This window comes from Balaenoptera musculus, chromosome 3, assembly GCF_009873245.2.
Source record: "Balaenoptera musculus isolate JJ_BM4_2016_0621 chromosome 3, mBalMus1.pri.v3, whole genome shotgun sequence".
NCBI lineage: Eukaryota > Metazoa > Chordata > Mammalia > Artiodactyla > Balaenopteridae > Balaenoptera > Balaenoptera musculus.
In genome coordinates, this window is record NC_045787.1 from 168,049,451 (window position 1) to 168,069,363 (window position 19,913).

General features: G+C 55.5%; 2 protein-coding genes across 2 annotated transcripts; one reads left to right on the forward strand and one right to left on the reverse strand.

Annotated features, from left to right (window-relative positions):
- Positions 1 to 1,266: 1,266 nt before the first annotated feature.
- Positions 1,267 to 8,289, forward strand: TMIGD2 (transmembrane and immunoglobulin domain containing 2). The gene is made up of 5 exons (XM_036848537.1): positions 1,267 to 1,312; positions 2,922 to 3,281; positions 7,368 to 7,397; positions 7,498 to 7,593; positions 7,927 to 8,289. Exons 1-5 carry the CDS (start codon positions 1,267 to 1,269, stop codon positions 7,998 to 8,000), a joined length of 606 nt encoding a protein of 201 aa, XP_036704432.1. The 3' UTR covers positions 8,001 to 8,289.
- An 846-nt stretch (positions 8,290 to 9,135) lies between these two features.
- Positions 9,136 to 15,270, reverse strand: SHD (Src homology 2 domain containing transforming protein D). The gene is made up of 6 exons (XM_036847800.1): positions 14,304 to 15,270; positions 13,108 to 13,213; positions 12,841 to 13,029; positions 11,426 to 11,549; positions 10,181 to 10,300; positions 9,136 to 9,547 (listed from the first exon to the last, which is right to left on the reverse strand). The coding sequence occupies exons 1-6, from the start codon at positions 14,598 to 14,600 to the stop codon at positions 9,361 to 9,363; spliced, it is 1,023 nt and encodes a 340-aa protein (XP_036703695.1). The 5' UTR covers positions 14,601 to 15,270; the 3' UTR covers positions 9,136 to 9,360.
- Between the last annotated feature and the right edge of the window lie 4,643 nt (positions 15,271 to 19,913).

The following is a 19,913-nucleotide window of genomic DNA, read 5'->3' on the forward strand; positions in this document are numbered from 1 at the left end:
AGGCGCTTCCCTCGCGGCAGGCTGGGAAATGTAGTCCTTCTTGCGCTAGGGTCGCCGAGAGCCGAGACCCCCAGAGCCTGGGTCGTACCAGGCGACATTGCTAATGATGTCTGGGCTGGAGAGAGCCCGGAACTGGGAGGCAGGATGCCTGGGTTCGACTGCCGTGTGGCCTTGAGCCTACCCCTAGTCCTCCTAGTGCCTCAGTCTCCCCACTCTCTCACCCACACAACTTCTCAGCTGCCACTCAAACTGGAATTCCACTGCAATCCACCTCCACCTGGCCCAGAGATCTGCCCCCCGCAACTACTCACGCCTTACATTTACTGAAAAGCCAAAGTCTTTTGCCCAAGCAGATGTTCAGCTTCCAATGATGCCTTTCCCTCCCTAAATCACAATTGAACTCCTATGCATCCCACAAAGCCCCAGGCTCTCACATCTCCTCCAGAAGCCTCTCTGCCTGCCCAGAATCCATAGGGCTAGGAGGAGGCTGGGAGGCACTTCCTGGGGAAGTGTGGGCAGAGCGCCACCACAGGGGCCTCCCTGTGGTTGACAGGAACAATTCTGCCAAGAACACTGACCCTCTTCTTTCTGGTTGAAAAAAAGGAGGTCACACTGTGGTTAGGTGTGAGACATTGAGGCCTAGGAGTCTGCCTCCTCCTCCGGGGTGGGTACTGCCGGCTGTGGGGTGATGGGTGCAGGGCTGGGAGAAAGTCCAGAGTCTGTGAACCCCCTCGACTGGGCCCCCAAACTTCTCCCCAGGCTGTGGGGACAGGGGAGCCACCCTACCTGCCGTGGGACTCAAAGCCATTAGCAGAAATCCCTTCCTCTGAATCCCAAAGGAAGACATCTTGGGGGCAAAATAACTGAGGCTGGGATTCTGCCATTCTGTCCCCTGCTCAGGCCTCTGCCACCTGCTCCCCTCCCCTCCCCTTGCCTCACCTGCCCTTCAATGTGTCCCCCCCAGCCTAGGTGTGTTTATATAGTCTTTTAGAGGGATTTTCACTCACATGATCTCCATCACATACGCAGACTGCTTTACAGATTAAAAAAAGAAAAACTTCTGGGAAACTGAGGCAGGAGGTGACAGGAAGGGGAGCCCCAAGCAGCAGTGGCCACCGGACGTCTGCTGGCTGCCCGGGTGTCACATGTACCTCTGTGGGGGGGTGGAGTGTCACATATGTCTCTGTGGCAGGAAGTCTGTCACGTAGGAGGGGGAGAGGGGGTGGCAGGATGCCAGCTGGGAGAGGGGAGCCTGATGGGCCAGGAATGGGTTCCCTGGGCACGGTGCTGGTCCTCCTGGCACAGTTCTGGGGTGAGTACTTGGGCCTCCCTCCCCTCTACCCCCATCCTGTTGTGACCCATCACCCCAGCTTCCTGCCCCTCCTATCCAGAGCCCCTCGAAACCTCAGTCTCTCTGCTCTGCTAAATAGGCCCCGTCTCCCTCCCTGATACTCAGAACTTTACAAGGGTTGGAGGGTTCTAGCAAGGATCCGCAGAGGGGCACGCAGGATAAAATTCACACCGTGACCTGGGTACGAGCCTTGCGTGACCTGGCTCCGCTGGTCTCTCTCCTCTCCTCTCTCCTCTGCATTCCCTCTCTCCCCCGTGGCCAGCCTGCTGACTCTTCTCTCCTTTTTTCTTTTTTTTATCCCAACGTATCAAGCTTGATCCCACCTCCGGGCCTTTGCACCTGCTGTTCCCTCTGCCTGGAATACCCTTCCCTGGACCTCCTCTCTCTAGCGTCAGCTACAACTGCACCCCAAAGACCAGGAACTTGAAGGGGTGTCTAACAGACACCCCAGACTTCTCATGGCCCAAAGCAAACTCTTTCTTTCCCCTCCAGCCCTGCTTCTCCCTCGGTGTCCCCCATCTTGGCCCAAAGCCTCCACCATTCACAAAGTCCCTCAGGCTAAAACCTTGGAAATCTGCCACTGTCCCTCTTTCCCTCTCTCTCAATTCAGTTCTTCTTGTAGTTCTTCTGGGGGCAGCTTTCAAAATCTATTCAGACTCTGACCACTTCTTTCCAGGGTCCGGCCCCCATCACTGGTCTCCTGGACCCTCGTTTCCTGGCCTCATCTGATCTCCCTGTGGCATAGTCTGTTCTCAGCATGGCAGTCAGGGTGATCTTTTTAAAACTTAAATTGGACCACATTTCCTCCCTGCTCCCCTGGTTTCCCATCACACTTAGGTTAAAAACTAAACTGCTCCCCTTTCCCCACCCCCACCTCGGTACCTCCACCGCACCCCACTCCCATGGCCTGCAGGCCTTGAAAAAGCCATCCCCTGCTGACTTCTTGGATCCCACTTCCTCTCACTGGCTAGCTCGTCTCCAGCCTCAGGACCTTCGCACGGCCCGTTCCCTCTGTCTGGAGTGCTCTTCCTGCATATCTTCCTTCCTTCCCACGGCTGACTACTTCTTACCATTCAGATCCCTGTTCAAATGTCACCTCCTCCGAGAGGCCTTCCCTGACCATCCTCTATAAGTAGATCCTCTCACTTCATCCTTATCCCCTGTTGCCACTCCCCATTCCTCTCCTCCATCAGGATTCTCATTTCACGACTTCCAGTGTCTCCCTCTCCCCACAGACCCTCAGCTCCACAAGGGTAGGGACTTCTGTCTTAGTTACCTCTGTGTCTGTGTCCACAGTGGCCAGGACAGGGTCTGGCTCACACGAGGCAATATTTGTGTGGCTGAGAGCAGGACACGTCATACAGTCCACCTTGAAATCTCGCAAGTGCCAAGAGGCTTATCCCCATTTCACAGATGAGGCCATTGAGCCTCAGCAAGAACCTTGCAAAGATCACACAGACAGCAAGCTTTCAGACTCTTACTGCCTCATCCCTGTGGGCTGCCTAATGCAGTAAGTCACACACACTCACACACACTGAGAAAGGCCTCACTCACCTCTTCTGTCCCCCAGCCCTGCGAGGAGCCACAGGCCTGAGTGTGCAGCAGGCACCCAAGTTGCTGCAGGTGAGGCAGGACAGCCAGGTGACCTTGGCTTGCCAGGTGGTGCAGGCCCAGGCCTGGGAGCGGCTCCACATCGAATGGACCAAGGATGGTGACATCTTGTGCCAGACACACATCATCAACAGCAGTCTCACCGTGGGTGTCTGCGGGTCTTGGGGCCGGCTCTCCTGGCAGCCGCCTGGCAATCTCACCCTGCAGCTGGACCACGTGAGCCTCAACGACAGTGGGCTCTACGTGTGCTGGGCGACCGTGGAGATCCCTGATTTGGAGGAGGCCCAGGGCAGTGGGACGCAGCTCCTGGTGGAGACAGGTATGAGAGCGTGTGCGGGCAAGCCGGGGACTTGGAACTTCTAGAAATCTTAAAACTCTAGAATCTCAAACTCCTAGAAACATAAATTCTCCAAATCAGATTCCTAGGAACAGAAAGTCTGCAGATGCAAGAAGTCTGTAGACCAGACAGCCTCTGTTGCAACGACTCCACTCTGCCGTTGCAGCGTGAAAGTCACCAGGGGCATACCTACAGGAATGGGCGGGCCTGGATGCCAATAAAACTTTATTGAAAAAAACAGGCAGTGGGCCGTATTTGCTGAGCCCTGTTCCAAGATATCACAATAACCCTTGAATATATATAATTCTGGATTCTGATTCAAAACAATCCCATAAAACACGCTATTCAAGTACATCCTACAAACAGAGAAATGCACACACTGTAAGTGGCCAGCTCAATGGATGTCTTAGTCTGTTTGGCGACTGCTATAACAAAACACTACAGACTGGGTGGCTTATAAACCACAGATTTATTTCTCAGAATTCTGGAGGCTGGAAATCCAAGATCAAAGCACCAGCAAGGTTGTGTTCTGGTGAGAACCCTCTTCATGTTTCATAGCTTGCACCTTCTAGCTATGTCCTCACGTGGCAGAAGGAGCCGGGGGGCTCTCTGGGGTCCTTTTTTTTGGGGGGGCATGCCGCACGGCATGTGGGATTTTAGTTCCCCAACCAGGGATCGAACCTGCGCCCCCTGCACTGGAAGCGTGGAGTCTTAACCACTGGACCTTCAGGGAAGTCCCCTGGGGTCCCTTTTATAAGAGCACTGATTCCATTCATGAAGGCTCTACCCTCATGATCTAATCACCTCCCAAAGGCCCCGACCTCCAGTTACCATCATATTGGGGGTTAGGATTCAACATATGAATTTTGGAGGGATGTAGACAAACCACAGCAATGGATTCTCACAACCTGAACACAATAGGGTACCCACCACCATGCTCAACACACATACCTGCTTCCTCATAGATGCCATCCTCACGCCCACCCCACCATCCTGACCTCTAACAGCATAAATCTATTTTAACTGGTTTCACATTTTACTTAAATGGACTCACAGAGTATATTCTGTCTCTGACATCTTTCACTCAACATGATGTCTGGAAGATTCCTCCATGTTGGTGCGTGGAGCAGTGGCTCATCCTTGCTGCAGAGCGGCCTCCATCGCCACCAATCATTCCAATTTCCTACTGATGACCATTTGGGCAGCTTCTGGGTTTTGGCTATTATGAATAAGGCTGCTGTGAACAATCTAGAACTTGTCTTTTGGTCAACATATGGACACATTTCTATGGTACCGAGGACAATTCCAGAATCTCAAACCACAAGATAGAATCTTGCAGTTCTAGAATCCTAGGGACATAAATTCTAAGCTCTGAGAATTACAGCATAGGTTCTTCATGGGACTGTCACTCCTAAGGAGGCAAAAATTTGTTCTTGGGAGCAAAGAAAATCTTACTCTTTTTATGTACAAAGCATCGATATGCAGACAGCCCATAAACAGAGTTACAGAATGTCTGTGGTATTAACATTTCATCGGGGAACAAATTAAGGTTCTTAGAAAGTCTACTTAGGGGAGTGATAATGAAAAAAGTTGAGAAACACTGAAATAAAGGAATGGAAGATTCTAGAATCTTAGAGTTGTAGTCTTAAATACTTTATTTACTTATTTTTAATATTAATTAATTAATTAATTAATTAATTTATTTATTTATTTTTGGCTGTGTTGGGTCTTTGTTGCTTGCACAGGCTTTCTCTAGTTGCCCCGAGCGGGGGCTACTCTTCTTTGCGGTGCATGGCCTTCTCATTGTGGTGGCTTCTCTTGTTGTGGAGCAGGGGCTCTAGGCGTGCGGGCTTCAGTAGTTGTGGTGCATGGGCTCACTAGTTGTGGCTCACAGGCTCTAGAGTGCAGGCTCAGTAGTTGTGGCACACAGGCTTAGTTGCTCTGCGGCATGTGGGATCTTCCCGGACCAGGGCTCGAACCTGTGTCCCCTGCACTGGCAGGTGAATTCTTAACCACTGCACCACCAGGGAAACCCGTCTTAAATACTTTAAAAAGAGAGACTCTTAGAATTTTTTTTCTAAATATTTATTTATATTTTGGCCGCGTTAAGTCCCCGTTGTAGCACTCAGGCTCTCTAGTTGTGGCCCATGGGCTTAGTTGCTCTGCAGCCCGTGGGGTCCTAGCTCCCTGACCAGGGATCGAACTGGAGTCTCCTGCATTGCAGGATGGATTCTTAACCACTGGACCACCAGGGGAGTCCCAGAGAGACTCTTAGAATTTTGCAATCACAAAGTGTGTAGGAGCAGAAAATTCTAGAATTCCAGAATCCAGAATTGAAAACCATTGACTCTCGGGAATTCCCTGGGGATCCAGGGGTTAGGATTCCGCATTTCCACTGCAGGGGGCACGGGTTTGATCCCTGGTGGGTCGGGGAACTAAGATCCCACAAGCCGTGTGGCGCGGCCAAACAAATAAACGAAAAAGAAAGCCATGGACTCTCAAGGCTGGAAGCCACTTTCCCGATCAGCTAAGCCAGCTGCCTCGCTTTACAGAGGATAAAGCTGAGGCCCAGCAAGGGCCAAGACACATCCAACCACACACACAAGCCGGGGATGCAGCCAGCTTTCTCCAGAGCCCACCTCGTGCATTTCCCCCACTCTGCATGACACCCCATTATAGGCCAAACCATAGGGGCCAGAGACCCAGGTTGACCCGATGGGGTCCTGCTCTCTCTCGGCGGTTCCCGAGGGCCTTGGGCACATGCCTGGCCTGTATCAGGCAGAATGAAGCACCACCCGGGCTCCCAGGCCCAAGAGACGCCCATTTTTCTCCAGCTGGCAGGACCCACCCACTGCCTGCCTCCAGGGCGGTGTGTTATGGCTGTCCTGCCTGCCCCCCACCCCTCCAGTGATGAGGGGGCCAATTACCAATTAGCAGAGGCAGGGTAGCAGAGGCACCAGGCTGTGAGTTGTTGGCAGCTGTGAGGGAGCAAGAGTGAGCGGGCACAGGTCCAGCTCCCCACAGCTGGCTTCCCCATCCCTGAACAGCTGCTTGGAACCCTGGGACCACTGCCAACTTTAGAACCTGCAAGATGAAGGGGTTGGGGGCTCTGGGTCTCGTCTTAGTCACAGGAGAAGGCGCCTTTGGCTGGGGTTCATGTCAGTTATACAGACCTGAAAGCACATCCCCATTCTGCCATTCACTTGCTGTGTGTGACCCTGGGCAAGTGACTTGACCCTTCTGTGCCTGTTTCCTTAGTCATCAAAATTCAGCTAATAGTGCTTTCCTCATCAGATTAGGTGAATTTAAAGTGATTATATCTAAAGAGTTTATTGCAGGGTCTGGAACATAGTAAGTCCTCAGTAAACGTAAGTGGTTATTATTGTGTCTATGATGCTGATTATTCAGCAAGACTCAAAAATTCAGGCCCGTGTAAGTTTTTGTTTGTTTGTTTTGGTTTGGTTTTTTTCCTTTCCTTTCTTTCTGAAACAGGGAAGGGAGAGGGAAGCTGAGGGGAGAAACGCCTTTGTTCAAAGCAGGGCCCAGCTGTTTCCTGGGTGTGTGGCTCCAGGCAAGTGACTCAGGCTCTCTGAGGCTCAGTTTTCTTGGGATTGACACAGTGTAGACGCTCAAAAAACAGGAGCCATGCGGACGATAGATCCCATGATCAGGATGATGGAGCTCGTGGTGGTGTTGGTGAAGTTCCTGGTGAAGATGGTGGATCTCAAAAGGAGGAGGATGGAGCTCGTGTTCAGGGTGATGGGACTAAGGGTGGGGATGATAAGGCTTGTGATGGGAACGGTGGAGCCTATGATGGCAGCAATGGGGCTCATGACGAGGGTGGTGCAGCTCATGGTGGGGATGATGGAGCTCATGATAGGAATGATTAGTATCCTTTTTTCAAAAGAGGAAACAGGTTCAGAGCAAATCCCTGCCTGAACTCACACAGCATGGCAGGGGCAAGAACCCTGAGGTCCCACACGGGGTAGAGGGGCTCTTACCCTGAAGGGGTGCAGGAAGCTGGACTCGAACGTGAGCTCCCCTGAGACGTAGGTTTCTTCTCGGCAGATGGCTGGCTACTGAACCGGAGCTTCTCAGGTGAGCTCCGCCCACGTGTCCCTCATCCAGCCCCGCCCCTCCCCGCCCCCCGTGCCCCGCCCCCAGTCAGACCGCCCACAAACCACCACCGCCTTCCCAGGGCTCGCCTTCGCACTGCTGGTGACTGGGGCCGTGGCCGCTTTCGCTCTGGGCGCCTGGATCTGGGGCCGCCGCCGCTGCCGGAACCGAGACGCAGGTAAGGAACCGCGCAGGTAGCCGCTCGGAGGGCGGACGCTTCCCACGAGCACCGCCATCCACTGGCGACCCCGCCCCCTCGTGGCGGAGGCGGGAACTGCAGCTGCTTGACAAGGATGGAACGCAGACCCTTCTGACTTTGATACCTGCCCCTTTTGGAAGGAGCGAGGGTGAGGCTGGGAGGCAGTGGAGGGGAATAGATGGGGAAGGCTGGCCCCTACACCCATGTTTTTCAGAGGCATAAACAAAGCCTCCAGAAAGTGGGCTGGAGAGGGCCAGGCTCTCTTAAGTGATTCTCCCCTCTTGGTGTCATACCCCCCTCCTTCCAATGCAGGGAATCCACTCTACAGCAATGCCCTATACCAGCCCCGGAGGGCTCCAAGGAAGAGTGAGGCATGGCCTGTGTAGGGGAAGGTGCTGGACATCCCCAGCAAGAATCAGAAGGGCCAAAGCTTCTATTCGATCTCTTTCCCCCGGCCCCCCACCCCCAAGCGGCCTCTGGCTCCCAAATCTTCCTCCAGCCCCAGGCCCAGTCACCCCATCTCTGCAGCTGGAGTCCCTCCTGGCCCAGGCTCCTCTGGGCAGCCAAGGCCAAGAGGATTCCTTGAAGTGGGAAGACGAATCAGAACCCCCAGAGACCCAGAGAGGACCCCCCAGCAGCTACGTAAAGATGTGACTTATTCCAAGAGGATCACCAAGTCCAGCAGTTCATCCTGAGACATGCCCCCTCCTCATTTCTATGAGGCTGGACCTCTCCCTTGCCCACAGAACACCCAATAAAGGCTCATGAAGAAAGCAAAGCCAGAATTTGTGGCAATTTGGGAGTGCTAAAGAGATCTGAGGAGTCATCAGGGGGGTCTCAGAGGACCACTGTGGTGAGGGGGCTCTTTGACGACTGGCAAGCCTTCCGCCTCTTATCCTTGGAGAGACATGTCCAATTAGCAGAGAAGTGATGCCCCTGGCTTCAAAACAGTGCCCGGAGCTGGACGCACCCCCCTCCCCAGCTGGTATCTCCCCCCCCCAGGCAGGCTTGGAGTTGGGTGCGGGGGGAGATCGGGGCTTCCTGGCATTTATCAGCCCCCCGGGGTCTCCTGCCCGACTGTCACCTTGAAGTGACATCAGCTGGGCCTGGCTCCCCTCCCCCACTTCTGCTGTTTCCATGGGGACAGATGTCCTTTCTGCAGCATCAGCCCTTGCCCGCCCGCCCGCCCGCCCGCCCGCCCACCCGCCCGCCCGCGATAGGGAGGAGGGGCAGCGTGGGGGCAGGGTTGGCCTGAGAGCCTCGCCCCCTCGGTTTCTCCATCTTTTTAATCTGCTGGTCTCCATCCACTGTCTCTGGGTTTTTATCTGCCTCCATGCCTCTCTCTCCCTGCCTGTCTCCAGCTCTCTGAATTCTGGTCCCTCCCTGTGAGCCATTCAGGCTCCAACCCCAGCTGCATCCCCAAAACAAGGAGCTGGGGATGCTCTTCCCCCTCCAAGGGTCTGCCTCCACTCTCCCTTCTGAGGGGCTGAGATCCCTACCTCCCAGAAAGGACACTTGAAGCACACAATAACTTATTTATTTTCCAGGCCAGAGGAGGGCTTCGGGACAAGATTCTGATCCGTAGAACCCAGAAGGAGGCTGAGCAGGGCGGCTCTGATGAAGACCCAGAGCCTGGAGGGGCAGGGGGGTCTCTCCATCCAGCCTCCTCCAGGACTGGAAAGACCTCCACCATTTGCAACCACTGATCTGGGTCCTCACAGCCCAGGGCGGGGGGCTGAGGCTCAGTCAGGGGGTCTGTGAGACCACGGGGTACAGCAGGGCCAGATGCTCAGCGCCCTGCACGGGCAGTGGGCGGGAGCTATAATGGAGCACCAGCTCCGGCACGCTGGGGAAGGGGCCGCTGTGCTGACCCAGCACGAACTGGTTCTCTCGGATCCGAGCAAACTTCAGATGCAGGAAGCCCTGGCTGCTCCTGGAGACAGGGGTCAGAGGGGGTACCCTACCCAGCACTCCAGACCCGCCCACACTCTCCAACCCTAAAGCCACCCCCTCATGGCCCCCAGGAGCCCGACGTTGGCATCCCCTAATATTTCTGATTAACAGCCACTTGGCGTCAAGCTCTTGGCTAGTTCCACACTGCGGGGATGCCTTCCGAGCTTGTCCCCTATCAAGACAGGCTGGAGCTCCTACCAGGTGGAGGTCCCTCCCCAGGAACACAGAAGGCACTTTCTCTCCAAACCTCTTGACACCTTGTGCTACCCGTCCTGTCCTGGGCTCCTCACTAGTTACCCTCAGTCTAGGGTCCCTGGTTCCCCATCTCACTCAAGCCCTAGATCTACTGTATGGCTTCCTCTCCATCTTCTTGCATACCTCCAGTGACAGGGAGTTCATTCTCAGTCGGAACCAAGCCGGTGGCCTCTCTGGAAGCCCCACCCTCTGGCCTAGAAGCCCCGCCCACGGGTCCCATAAGTCCCACCCCCTGGCCTGAAAGCTCTGTCCATCAGCCCTGGAAGTCCCGCCCACTGGCTGCTGGAGACACACCCCTCTGCTCCGGAAAGCATGCAGTCCTGTGACCCTCTGTCCCTCCAGGGGGCTGCGGTGTCACCTGAGGGATAGGGAGCAGTCTTGGGGGCTGGTCTCGCTGAGCCGCACGAGGTAGCTGCCTTCCTTGCAGAGCGACAGGAGGTTCTCGGCGTCTGCCCGGCTCAGTGGGCCGTGAAACCACCTAGGGGGTGGGGACAGAGGTCTCCTGAAGGGCAATCCCGCTTTCCAACACTTCCTGGGGCTGGATGCAGGCACAGCTCTTTCAAGGACTTGTGACGTTCAGGCAAACAAGTGAGACAAATTCCTTTGGGTTTCTCAAGAGGAGCCTGGTTTTCAGGCAGACAAGGTTCTCCCTGGGAGGGAACTGAACCCAGGTCAACCTGGAGCTGCTTCTTCCAATTCAGCACATACCCCGACCTTGATTTTTACAGCCTCCCTCAGCTGGGTCTCCAAGTGTCCTCAACCCCTCCCTAATCCCCCAACTCGAATCACTTGCATATCACTTTTATGAGATTCACCACATCCTGTATCCCCAACCCACCTGTACCATTTGTTACATAATATTTTCCTTTAATGTGCTCAAAGAGAAGTTAGCAGTGGGAGCAAAGTGTCAAAGACAGATGAGCACCAAACAGTTGTTTGTATTGAAAGAAAATACCCTGTGCTTGTGTTAATTAGGCAGTTCTGTACTGCCCACCTAAGAGGTTTGGGAATGACTGTGATAAACACACCCTGGTACTCACAGGGCTGGGCTTTGGGGGCTCGGGGAGTTCCCTGAGAAGCTCTTAGACTGGAGAGACACAGAGAGCACCCAGACTCTCCCAGCTTGTGAGCTTTACCTCAGCCTAAAGTTGGGACCCCTTCAAAATCCTGCTCCTCCCACTTTCACCACAAGATCTCCTGGGGGTGAGAAAGATGTCTGTCTCTTTGCTCTCAGGCTTATAAACCCCACTCAAGGGAAGGGAGGAAATCCCCTTTTATTCTGTGTGAGGCTGGCACTGTCTTGGAGGTGTTGAGCCCAAGGTTTAGAGAGGTTAAGTGACTTGCCCAAGGCCACACAGCCAAAAGATAGAGAAGGGATTTGAACCCAGAATCTGACGCCGGAGGGAATGGAGACGCCATTTGATTCTGCTTTGCACCGAGCTGGGTGTCTGGCCCACAGCAGGCGCTGTAACCCAGCGAAGATTAGTTGAAGAACTGAATGAAGTGAATAAGTGAAAGTTCCTCCAGCCCCCCTGGCCCAAGGAATCTGTGGCTGGTGTGGGGCAGGGAGGGATTCAACTCCATCTTCAACTTCCCCACTCACGGCTGTTTTTCCAGAGGCAGGGCCGGGTCCACGCGCTCTGCAGGCTGGGGGCTCCTGGGCGGGAGTCTCCGGAGTTCCTTGGCTGAGCCTGAGGTTCTTTCCCACTCCGGACCGTCAAACTGCACTGGAGAAGGTTTAAAGAGAAAATGGTTAAGTCCCGCCTACCTCAAGAGGGTGGGGTGGGGGCAAGCCAGTGGAATTTCAGTAGGAAGGCGGTGCCAGCTTAGGGCAACCTATCAGAACCCAGAAGAGGAGGGGTTGGGCTTAAGGCTGGGGCGGGATTGGTACTCGAGCAACAAATTAGCCTTCAGAAGAAAGGGGTGTGGTCATTCTTGAATCTGGTGGCATGGAAGGGTGGGCAGTTCCCTGAGTGATAAATCAGAGAACAGGGGGTGTGGCTAGAGGGGTGGGTGGGAAGTTCTGCCTGATTTTGGCCAACTCATAGAGCTAGAAAACCACCCCCAATATACAGACAGGTAGACTGAGACACTGAACTCCAATTTCCCTCACAGTCATACAACTTCTGGGGCAGATTTGGGTACACACAACTCTTCCTGGTCCAAGTTATTTTTTTCTTTTTTTTTTCTTTTTGGCCACACCATGCAGCATGTGGGATCTTAGTTCCCCGACCAGGGATCAAACCCGTGCCCCCTGCAATGGAAGAACGAAGTCTTAAACACTGGACCACTAGGGAAGTCCAGGTTATTTTATTTCTTAAAGCTGACCTTATTATTCCCTCTTTATAGAAGAGGAAACTGAGGTTCAGAGACTTATCCAAGCTTACCCAACTCAGTTATGAATTGACTCCAGGAAATGCTACCTTCTTCCACAACGGCTCCTGTGTAATTGAGCACTTTAGAATTCAATTTACAAGTACCCTATTCGATAGGTACTAGAATGATCCCCATTTTACAGGTAAGGGAACTGAGACTCAGGGAGATAAAGGGATTTGCCCAAGTGACCCAAACCCAGATCTAGTCTGACCTCAAAGCCTATTCTTGCACTATACTGAGCAGAATGAGTAGGTTCCATTGCACTCTGAAAGGGGTTTCAGGGAATTCCCTGGCAGTCCAGTGGTTAGGACTGTGCACTTTCACTGCCGAGGGCCTGGGTTCAATCCCTGGTCGGGGAACTAAAATCCCGCAAGCCACGCGGTGCGGAATAAATGAATGAATGAATGAATGAATGAATGAATGAATAAATAAATAAATAAATAAATGGGGTTTCAGTTTGCAAGGAAGTTACAGATTCTCCTGGGAAGATTATGACTATCAGTCATTCACACTTTAGTGAGAATTAACAAACTACCAAAGTGACAGGTGGTGGGGATTTACTCTGTAAGTTGAAACAGGGGATGTGACCAGAGCAGGAAATAGAGGGACGCAGGCATTCAGAGGTCAGGGTCAGAGAAGCACCTGCAAACGCCTTGGAGATGTGGTCTTTCTTCCACTCCCAGGGCTGGTCATACTCATCCGCTGGCCGTTCATCCTCCTGGGGCGGCCGGCTCTGCCGAGGTTTCCACCCTGAAGGAGGCCCATCTCCCAGATCTTGGTCCTGCTCCTCATAGGGAGTGTCATACAACTGCACCCTCCTGTATGGCAGTTCTGGGAGGCCGAGGACACTGGTCAGCTCCCACTCCCACCTGGGACCCTGTCACCTTCCCCCAAGCTCTGCCCACTCACCGCTCATGACTCGCTGGGCATCGTAGGGCTCCATGTAGCCATCGTCCGGGGGTGACGGGTGAGGCTGGGCATCAAAGGGGTCCGAGTACTCGGTGTCGACTTCCAACTGGAGACAGAAAGGAAGCGGAGGGAGTCAAGGGCTCAGGGGGACCAAGCCTAGCTCTGAATACCCCTGCTGGGCGATACTACACCTCTTGCCTGCTGTCTCTGGGCCATCTGATACATCCCCTCCAAGCAAGTAGTTTTCTCTTCCACTCTCGAGCGTTTGCAGATAGAGCTTCCCTTGCTCTCTTCCTCTGTGCTGTTCTGATTCTCCCCGACACAGACCCCTACCTCCCTCCTTCAATCATTTTAATGATTAGGTGCCAGTACTGTTCTAAAGGCTTCACATATATTTATTTGTACCAACACTCAGTAAGTATCTTATCCCCATTTTACAGATGAGGAAACCAAGGCATAGAGAGGGCAAGTGACTTGCTCAGGGTCACACAGCTGATAAGTAAGAAGCAGTGTTTGATCCTAGGTTGTCTGCTTCCCCAAGTCCCTGCTTCCTCCTACCTTTCTCTGTGCCATTAACCACTACCTGACACAGCCTACCGTAACCCTCTTTGAAGCCTTCTCTCTCTCTCCACTGAGGGTTTGGGGGTGGACCCCCGATCCTCTAAGAAAAGTACTGAAAACAAACAAAAAAAAAGCATGGGCATTGGAGGCAGGTTTGGGTTCAAGTTCTAACAAGCTAGAGCCATGTGACCTTGGGCCAGTCGCTTCTCTTCTGTGAGTCTCAGTTTCCACTTCTGTAAAATAGGAGTAATAAGAGAGGAAGGGTGGAGAGGAGTGGTGAGGATGTTTAAGTGCCCGCAGGAAACTGACTCACTCAGATGTGTTTAAGGAAGATCCCTTCAGCTGCTAAGAGGAAGGGAAGCTGTGTGGAGGGATCCAGAAGGGGGGAATCAGGAAGCGGGAGGACAGGGGCACAAAGCCAGTCAGAGAGGGAGGAGAACCAGCGCTGTGCAGTGAAAAGGGGCAGATATCAAACTCCACCAAGCGGATGGAGGATTGGGGAGTGTCCGGCTGGTGCCCTGGTCTTTCCCTGAGGTAACACATAAAACACGCTCCCCAAAGTCCTGGGGGAACCTAGCCTGGCCGCCCCACCCAGTCTCCTGGGGTCACCCAACCTCTGGGCCTTAGCCACGCACCTCTTCCCGGGGGCTGCCCAGCAAGACCTTGGCTCTGGCCATGTCGACTGCCTCCACCTTGATGAGCCGGTGCTTTGGGGAGTCGTGCTTGGTGTCTCCAGGGCCCTTGGAGTCCCCGGGCCCCGCGGAGTCGGTCTCTAGGCGGCCATCTGCATCCTCATAGGGGTCCTCAAAGTCCAAATCTTTCTGCTCCCGGTAGGCCCGCAGGATGTCGCTGTCCGTGTAGTCGGGGGTGGGCGGCTGCGGAGGGGGCCTCCGACCGCCAAAGCTCAGGTAGTCTCGTAGCCACTTGGCCATTTGAGCGCGTGTCACCCCAAACCTGGCCACTGTCAGAAGAGGACCCACATGCCCTCTTCCGGGCCCCCTTCCTCGGCAGAGTCCCCAGGGAGGAGCAGGGGGAGAAGGAAGGGAGAAAGGGAGGAAGGAGGAGGAGAAAGATCAGGTGTGACCCTTGGCTGGGCTCAGAGGAGGGTGAAAAGGGGAGAAAAAGGAGGAGACGGAGGAGGGAGGAAGGGGGAGGAGGAGCAAAAGCGCACCTTAGCCCGGCTCTGGAAGGACGGCGGGGGAAGCGGGCGCCCCGTAGGGCCCTGAACGCCGAGCGCGGGGTCGTCCAGCCAGAGCGAGGGGCATCCGCGGAGTTTCCGCGGGCAGCGCGCTCTCCTTGCACGACTCGGCCACCCGTTGCCTCCGGGAAGCTCCGGGATCCCCTCCTGGGGGCCGGGGGTAGGGGGGGAAGCGCCGCCTGCGGACGCCCCCAAGCCCTGGCTCAGCCCGGACACCTGGGTTCTCAGCGCAGCGGGCAGGCTCCCCGGGGACTCGGGCGCCGCGCGCAAAGTTGGGCCGCTGGGACGGTGACCCCGGTGCGGCGCATCCTTTGTTGCGCTCCTCGCCGCTCCGGGGGGAGCCCCAATCCCGCGGCCCCCAGCCCGGCCGCCTCGATCCGGCCCCAGTCGCGGGCACAAAGGAAAATAAAATCTCCAATCCCCCTTCACGCTTTCGGAGAGACTTTAGCCGCAGCCGCCGGCGCGCGCCCGGGAGGTGGGACTCTGGGGAGGGGGCTCTCAGACGGACGCCCCAGCCCCTACCAGCCCCGGGCCGGGTCCCGGGCAGCGACGTCAAGGCTTCCCCGCCCCCTCCCCTCCCCCTGCGCTCCCCTCGGAGGTGACTGAGACCTTCAGCTGTTCTGGGGAGGGAGGGGAGCATCTGCCCGGGGAGGGCGGGGGGATGCGGGGCGGGAGTCGCGGGGGCCGAGGCCGCGGCGGCTGGACAGTGACCCGGAGGACCGAGGCTGGCAGGAGCGAGCAAGGAGCACGGGACGTGGAAACCCACAGGGGCTGACCTTGCTCCGGAGAGCGAGAGGTGTTGAGACGGGGAAGGGGGAGAGGGAGGGGAGGTGGAAATTGGCCGGGAAATGGAGGGCTGGACTTGACCGCGAGCAGGGGTGAAATTGACCAGCAGAGGGGGTGAGCGTGACCACTATTGAGGGTTGAAATTGAACCAGGATCTGGCGGCGAAACTGGCCAGGAGATTGGGGGTGTGGAAATTGTTCCAGAGGTCACCGGCTAAAATGGATATTGATGCAGCCGAAGGAAGGGGGGTTTGCAACGGAAGGGACGGGGTTCTGGCTTCCCCTCCCCCAAGAGGGCTCTTCTCTGTCCCCTCTCCCCAGGGGACTAATTGCAGGATGGGGGAAGGGGTTTGGGGCAGCTGGCCAGGGGAAAGGAGATGGTATCTGTGCCTGGAGTGTGCCTTCGGCATCTGTCCCTTTGTGGTTTCTGGGGGTGGAGGCCGGGAGGGGGACAGAAATGAGAGGTGTCTCGCCTGGCCTGGCTGCCTGTTGGCAGCTGCAGCTGTCAGGGGGCGAGGACACTAACGGATTTGGGGGGAGTAAGAGAGGCAAAGGGAGCTGCTGGCCAGTTCCAAAGCAAACACATTTTCTTTCTTTCCCCATAAGGGGGCTTGCTCAGTGACCCCTAATAGAAAGAGTAAGAGAGGGGTAGTCAGGAAGGATGGAACCTCAGATTCCCTTCTCCAAGCCCCCTAGGGTGGGCGTGTGGCTTGGAGGGGAGGCAGGACCAGACACAAGTCAGAGCCGACACTGCTGTGAGCTCTCCCCGACTCCGCACCCCCCCCCCAAAGAATAGTGGGGCCTGGGCAATGTCTATGCAGGCCACGCTTTGCTTTCCTGATTTGAAAAATGGGGTTTCTAATACGAAAAACTCAGAGAGCTGGAGGAAGGATCGCCAGGAGGAAGTGACATTTTTTTCCTGATGGGGAAACTGAGGCACAGAGAGGGGAGACACACCTGGCAGCTCATTTCTGCCTGGATGCTGTGATATGGCCTGGCTTGGGGTGGTATTCGACCCCCATCAAGTCTCTTCGTGGAATCAGAGGTTCTCCATCTCCCCTCCACTGTTAGCCCCATTTTCCAGATGGGGAAACTGAGGTCCAGAGCCGATGAAGCAAGGCCCCTCACGGCAGCAGGGGCGTCCGTATGTCCTCCCCTCCTCTTTCCTGCTTTGGCTGAGTTGGCCTCCACACGAACCTGTTGAACTCGGTCCTCCCTCCTGAAGAGCACTCACACAGACCCCCACCCCACCCCACCCTCTCTGATCAGCGACAAGGCAGCGTCCCTGGGGACTGCCCAGGGAGCACGGAAGGTAATTGTCCTGTTTTCTGTCAGCCGCAAGGCAATACCTGGCTCGGAGATGAGCTGTTGACAGATCTCATCAAATCCGAGTCCTCTCCCTGTCAGATAAATACGTGACATCGAAGGTATAAATATTTGAAAGGGGCCTTCTAATTCCGGTGTGTGTCAGGAATAGCAATTAGAGGCCCCGGAGGCAGAATCAAACGGCGTTTGACTTTCCTGCGCTTTTGAGCTGGCTTCTCCTGGGGCTGCCCCCACTCCTACCGCAGGGGCAGGGAGGGGGCTTGAGGAGGGGCGGGAGATGGTGGACGAGGGTTAGAGCGAGGCTGGAGGTCCGGCGGCCCTGCAGTGGTATGACCTTGAATAGCCACGTAACCTCTTGGGTTTTGCCTTTCTGATTGGGGGAGGAGGGAGCAAGAGAGCAAAGCCAGGAGGCGGGCACTGCATGGACAAAGGCAAGGAGATGAGTGGTCTGGGGGTCCTGGGCTGAGGGGACCTCTCTTCCCCCAGCATTTAGGGTCTGAAAGACGGTTTATCAGGGTCTCCTCCATCGAGGTCTCCCCCCGGGTAGCACTGGGTTTCTGGAATCCCAGCCCACCTGACCTTGAGTAAGTGACCTGGCCTGTTTTCCCGTCTATGAAATGGAACAACAGCTAACCTCTGTTGAGCGCTTACTGCCTGGCACTGTTTTGGGTGCCTTAAAAAAAATTTTTTTTTTAAATAAATGTATTTATTTTTGGCTGCATTGTGTCTTCGTTGCTGCTCACGGGGCTTTCTCTAGTTGCAGCGAGAGGGGGCTACTCTTCGTTGAGGTGCGTGGACTTCTCATTGCGGTGGCTTCTCTTGTTGCGCAGCACAGGCTCTAGGCATATGGGCTTCAGTAGTTGCGGCACTCAGGCTCAGTAGTTGTGGCTCACAGGCTCTAGAACGCAGGCTCAGTACTTGTGACGCACGGGCATAGTTACTCCACGGCATGTGGGATCTTCCCGGACCAGGGCTCAAACCCGTGTTCCCTGCATTGGCAGGCGGATCCTTAACCACTGCACCACCAGGGAAGCCCCTGAATAGTACTTTCTTGTATGGCATACAGTAAATGCTCAATATATGCTTAGGGTGGATGGGACCTCAGGAAGAAGCCAGAGGAGGTCCCTGGCTGGGGGCTGTGCCTGCTCTCGTCTCACGGATCCCCATGTGTGCAGGGGGGATGGGAGCCAAGGCACCAGGACAGGAGGGGACCAAGTGGGGATGACCCATGGTGGGGCCTATAACCTCCTGATCTGATGGAGGAGACATGGCCCTGATTTAGGAGCTCCTAGTCTGATAGGAGAGACGACCTCTGCTCTCAGAAGCTCCTGGACACAGCCCTGCCTTCAGCTCACAGTCTGATGGGAGAGACACGGTCCTGCCCTCAGAAGCCCCCAGTCTGACGGAGGAGATGTGTGCAAGCGTTAATAGGCTCCCAGTCTGAAGGGAGAGGCACGGCTCTGACCTTAGGAGCTTCCAGTCTGATGGAGGAGGCATAAGACTGACCTTCGAAGTACCCAGTCTGACACAGGAAATATGTGCTTGCCTTCAAGGGCTCCCAGTCTAACACTGGCCTTCCAGGGCCCCAACCTGATGGGGGAAGCACAGACCATTCCCTGGAAGCTCCCAGTCTATAGCGCGTGGTGATCGAAGGTGTAGCCTTGGCGCCTCGCAGTTTCAAAGCCAGGTCCAGCCCCTCACCCACTCTGAGCCCTTGGCCAAGGAGACTCCTGCCATCTGTAAAATGGGGCGGTGGGTAAGGGAGCATGTGCCCGAGGGCATGGGTGGCAGAGCCCTGGCATGGAGGGAGCTTGGGGCAGTGCTTGGCCCTCAGTGAGAGCTTGGGAAGCAGGAGCGGCCCCTTGTCTCCTTTGTGAAGCCCAGGCTCAGGAGGGAGGGGGCTCCGGCATAGGGGAGACCACCCCCCCAGTCCCTCTGATGTGCTCCGGCAGCCAGGCAGCCCCCAGGGGAGTTGATGGAGGAGATTCCGGATGAGGCCTGACAGCTCCCAAGGACCAGATGACAGACGTGGAACTCGTGGGGAACAGGGACTGTCGGCAGCGAGCGGGGAAGGGCAGGCTCCAGAGAGCAAAAAGGGGGTGTGGATCTCGGGGTGGCGGGCTCAGGGCAGGGAGCGAGGGGGCGTGCAGGCTGAGGCCCTGAGGGTCCAGCACACACAACAGACCTCCTGCCCAAAGTGTTGCTGCGCTGTCCTTCTGCCTGCTCGGTCCCTGGGAACCCCTGCAAGAAAATTGGGGGCCAGGAGCCAAACTGTTCCCAGGACACGGGTGGGAGAACAAAGCGCAAAAGCCTGCAGGGAAATAAGAATTAAAGAAACAATTCCAGTGCAGTGTGGAGGAAAGGGAGGGTGGCAGAGAGTGGGCAGAAGCGTGGGGCTCCCTCGGCCTCAATTTCCTCATCCGTGAATGGGGAGATACCCACTCAGGCTACATACATTAACTGAGCACCTACTAAGTGCCTGGCTGGTCTTAGGTGCTGGGGACACACTCATCAACACACGCACCCTCGCAAAGCTCACTGTGCGGGGGGGTCTGCAGGTAAACCCTCAGGTGGCCCCCATGACCCCAACCTCCTGGTTGTCACACCCATGTGAGCCCCTCCCCTGGAACGTGCGAGGGATTTGTGGCTTGCTTCTAACTGCGGAACACGGCAACAGTGATGGGCCGTCACTTCTAGCAGATTCTCAGGAAGCCAGTCCGTGCAGGCAAGGACTGAGTGTGGCCTCTGGCTAAGGGTCCGTGAGTAAGTGAATTCTGCCAACAACTACGTGGGTGAGCTTGAAGCGGATCCTACCCCAGTCGGGCCTTCCAGTGAGACCCCAGCCGCAGCCAACATCTCAATTGCAGCTGTAACGGACCCTGAAGCCGAGAACCCAGTGAAACCACATCCAGATTCCTGTTGTTTTAAGCTGCTAG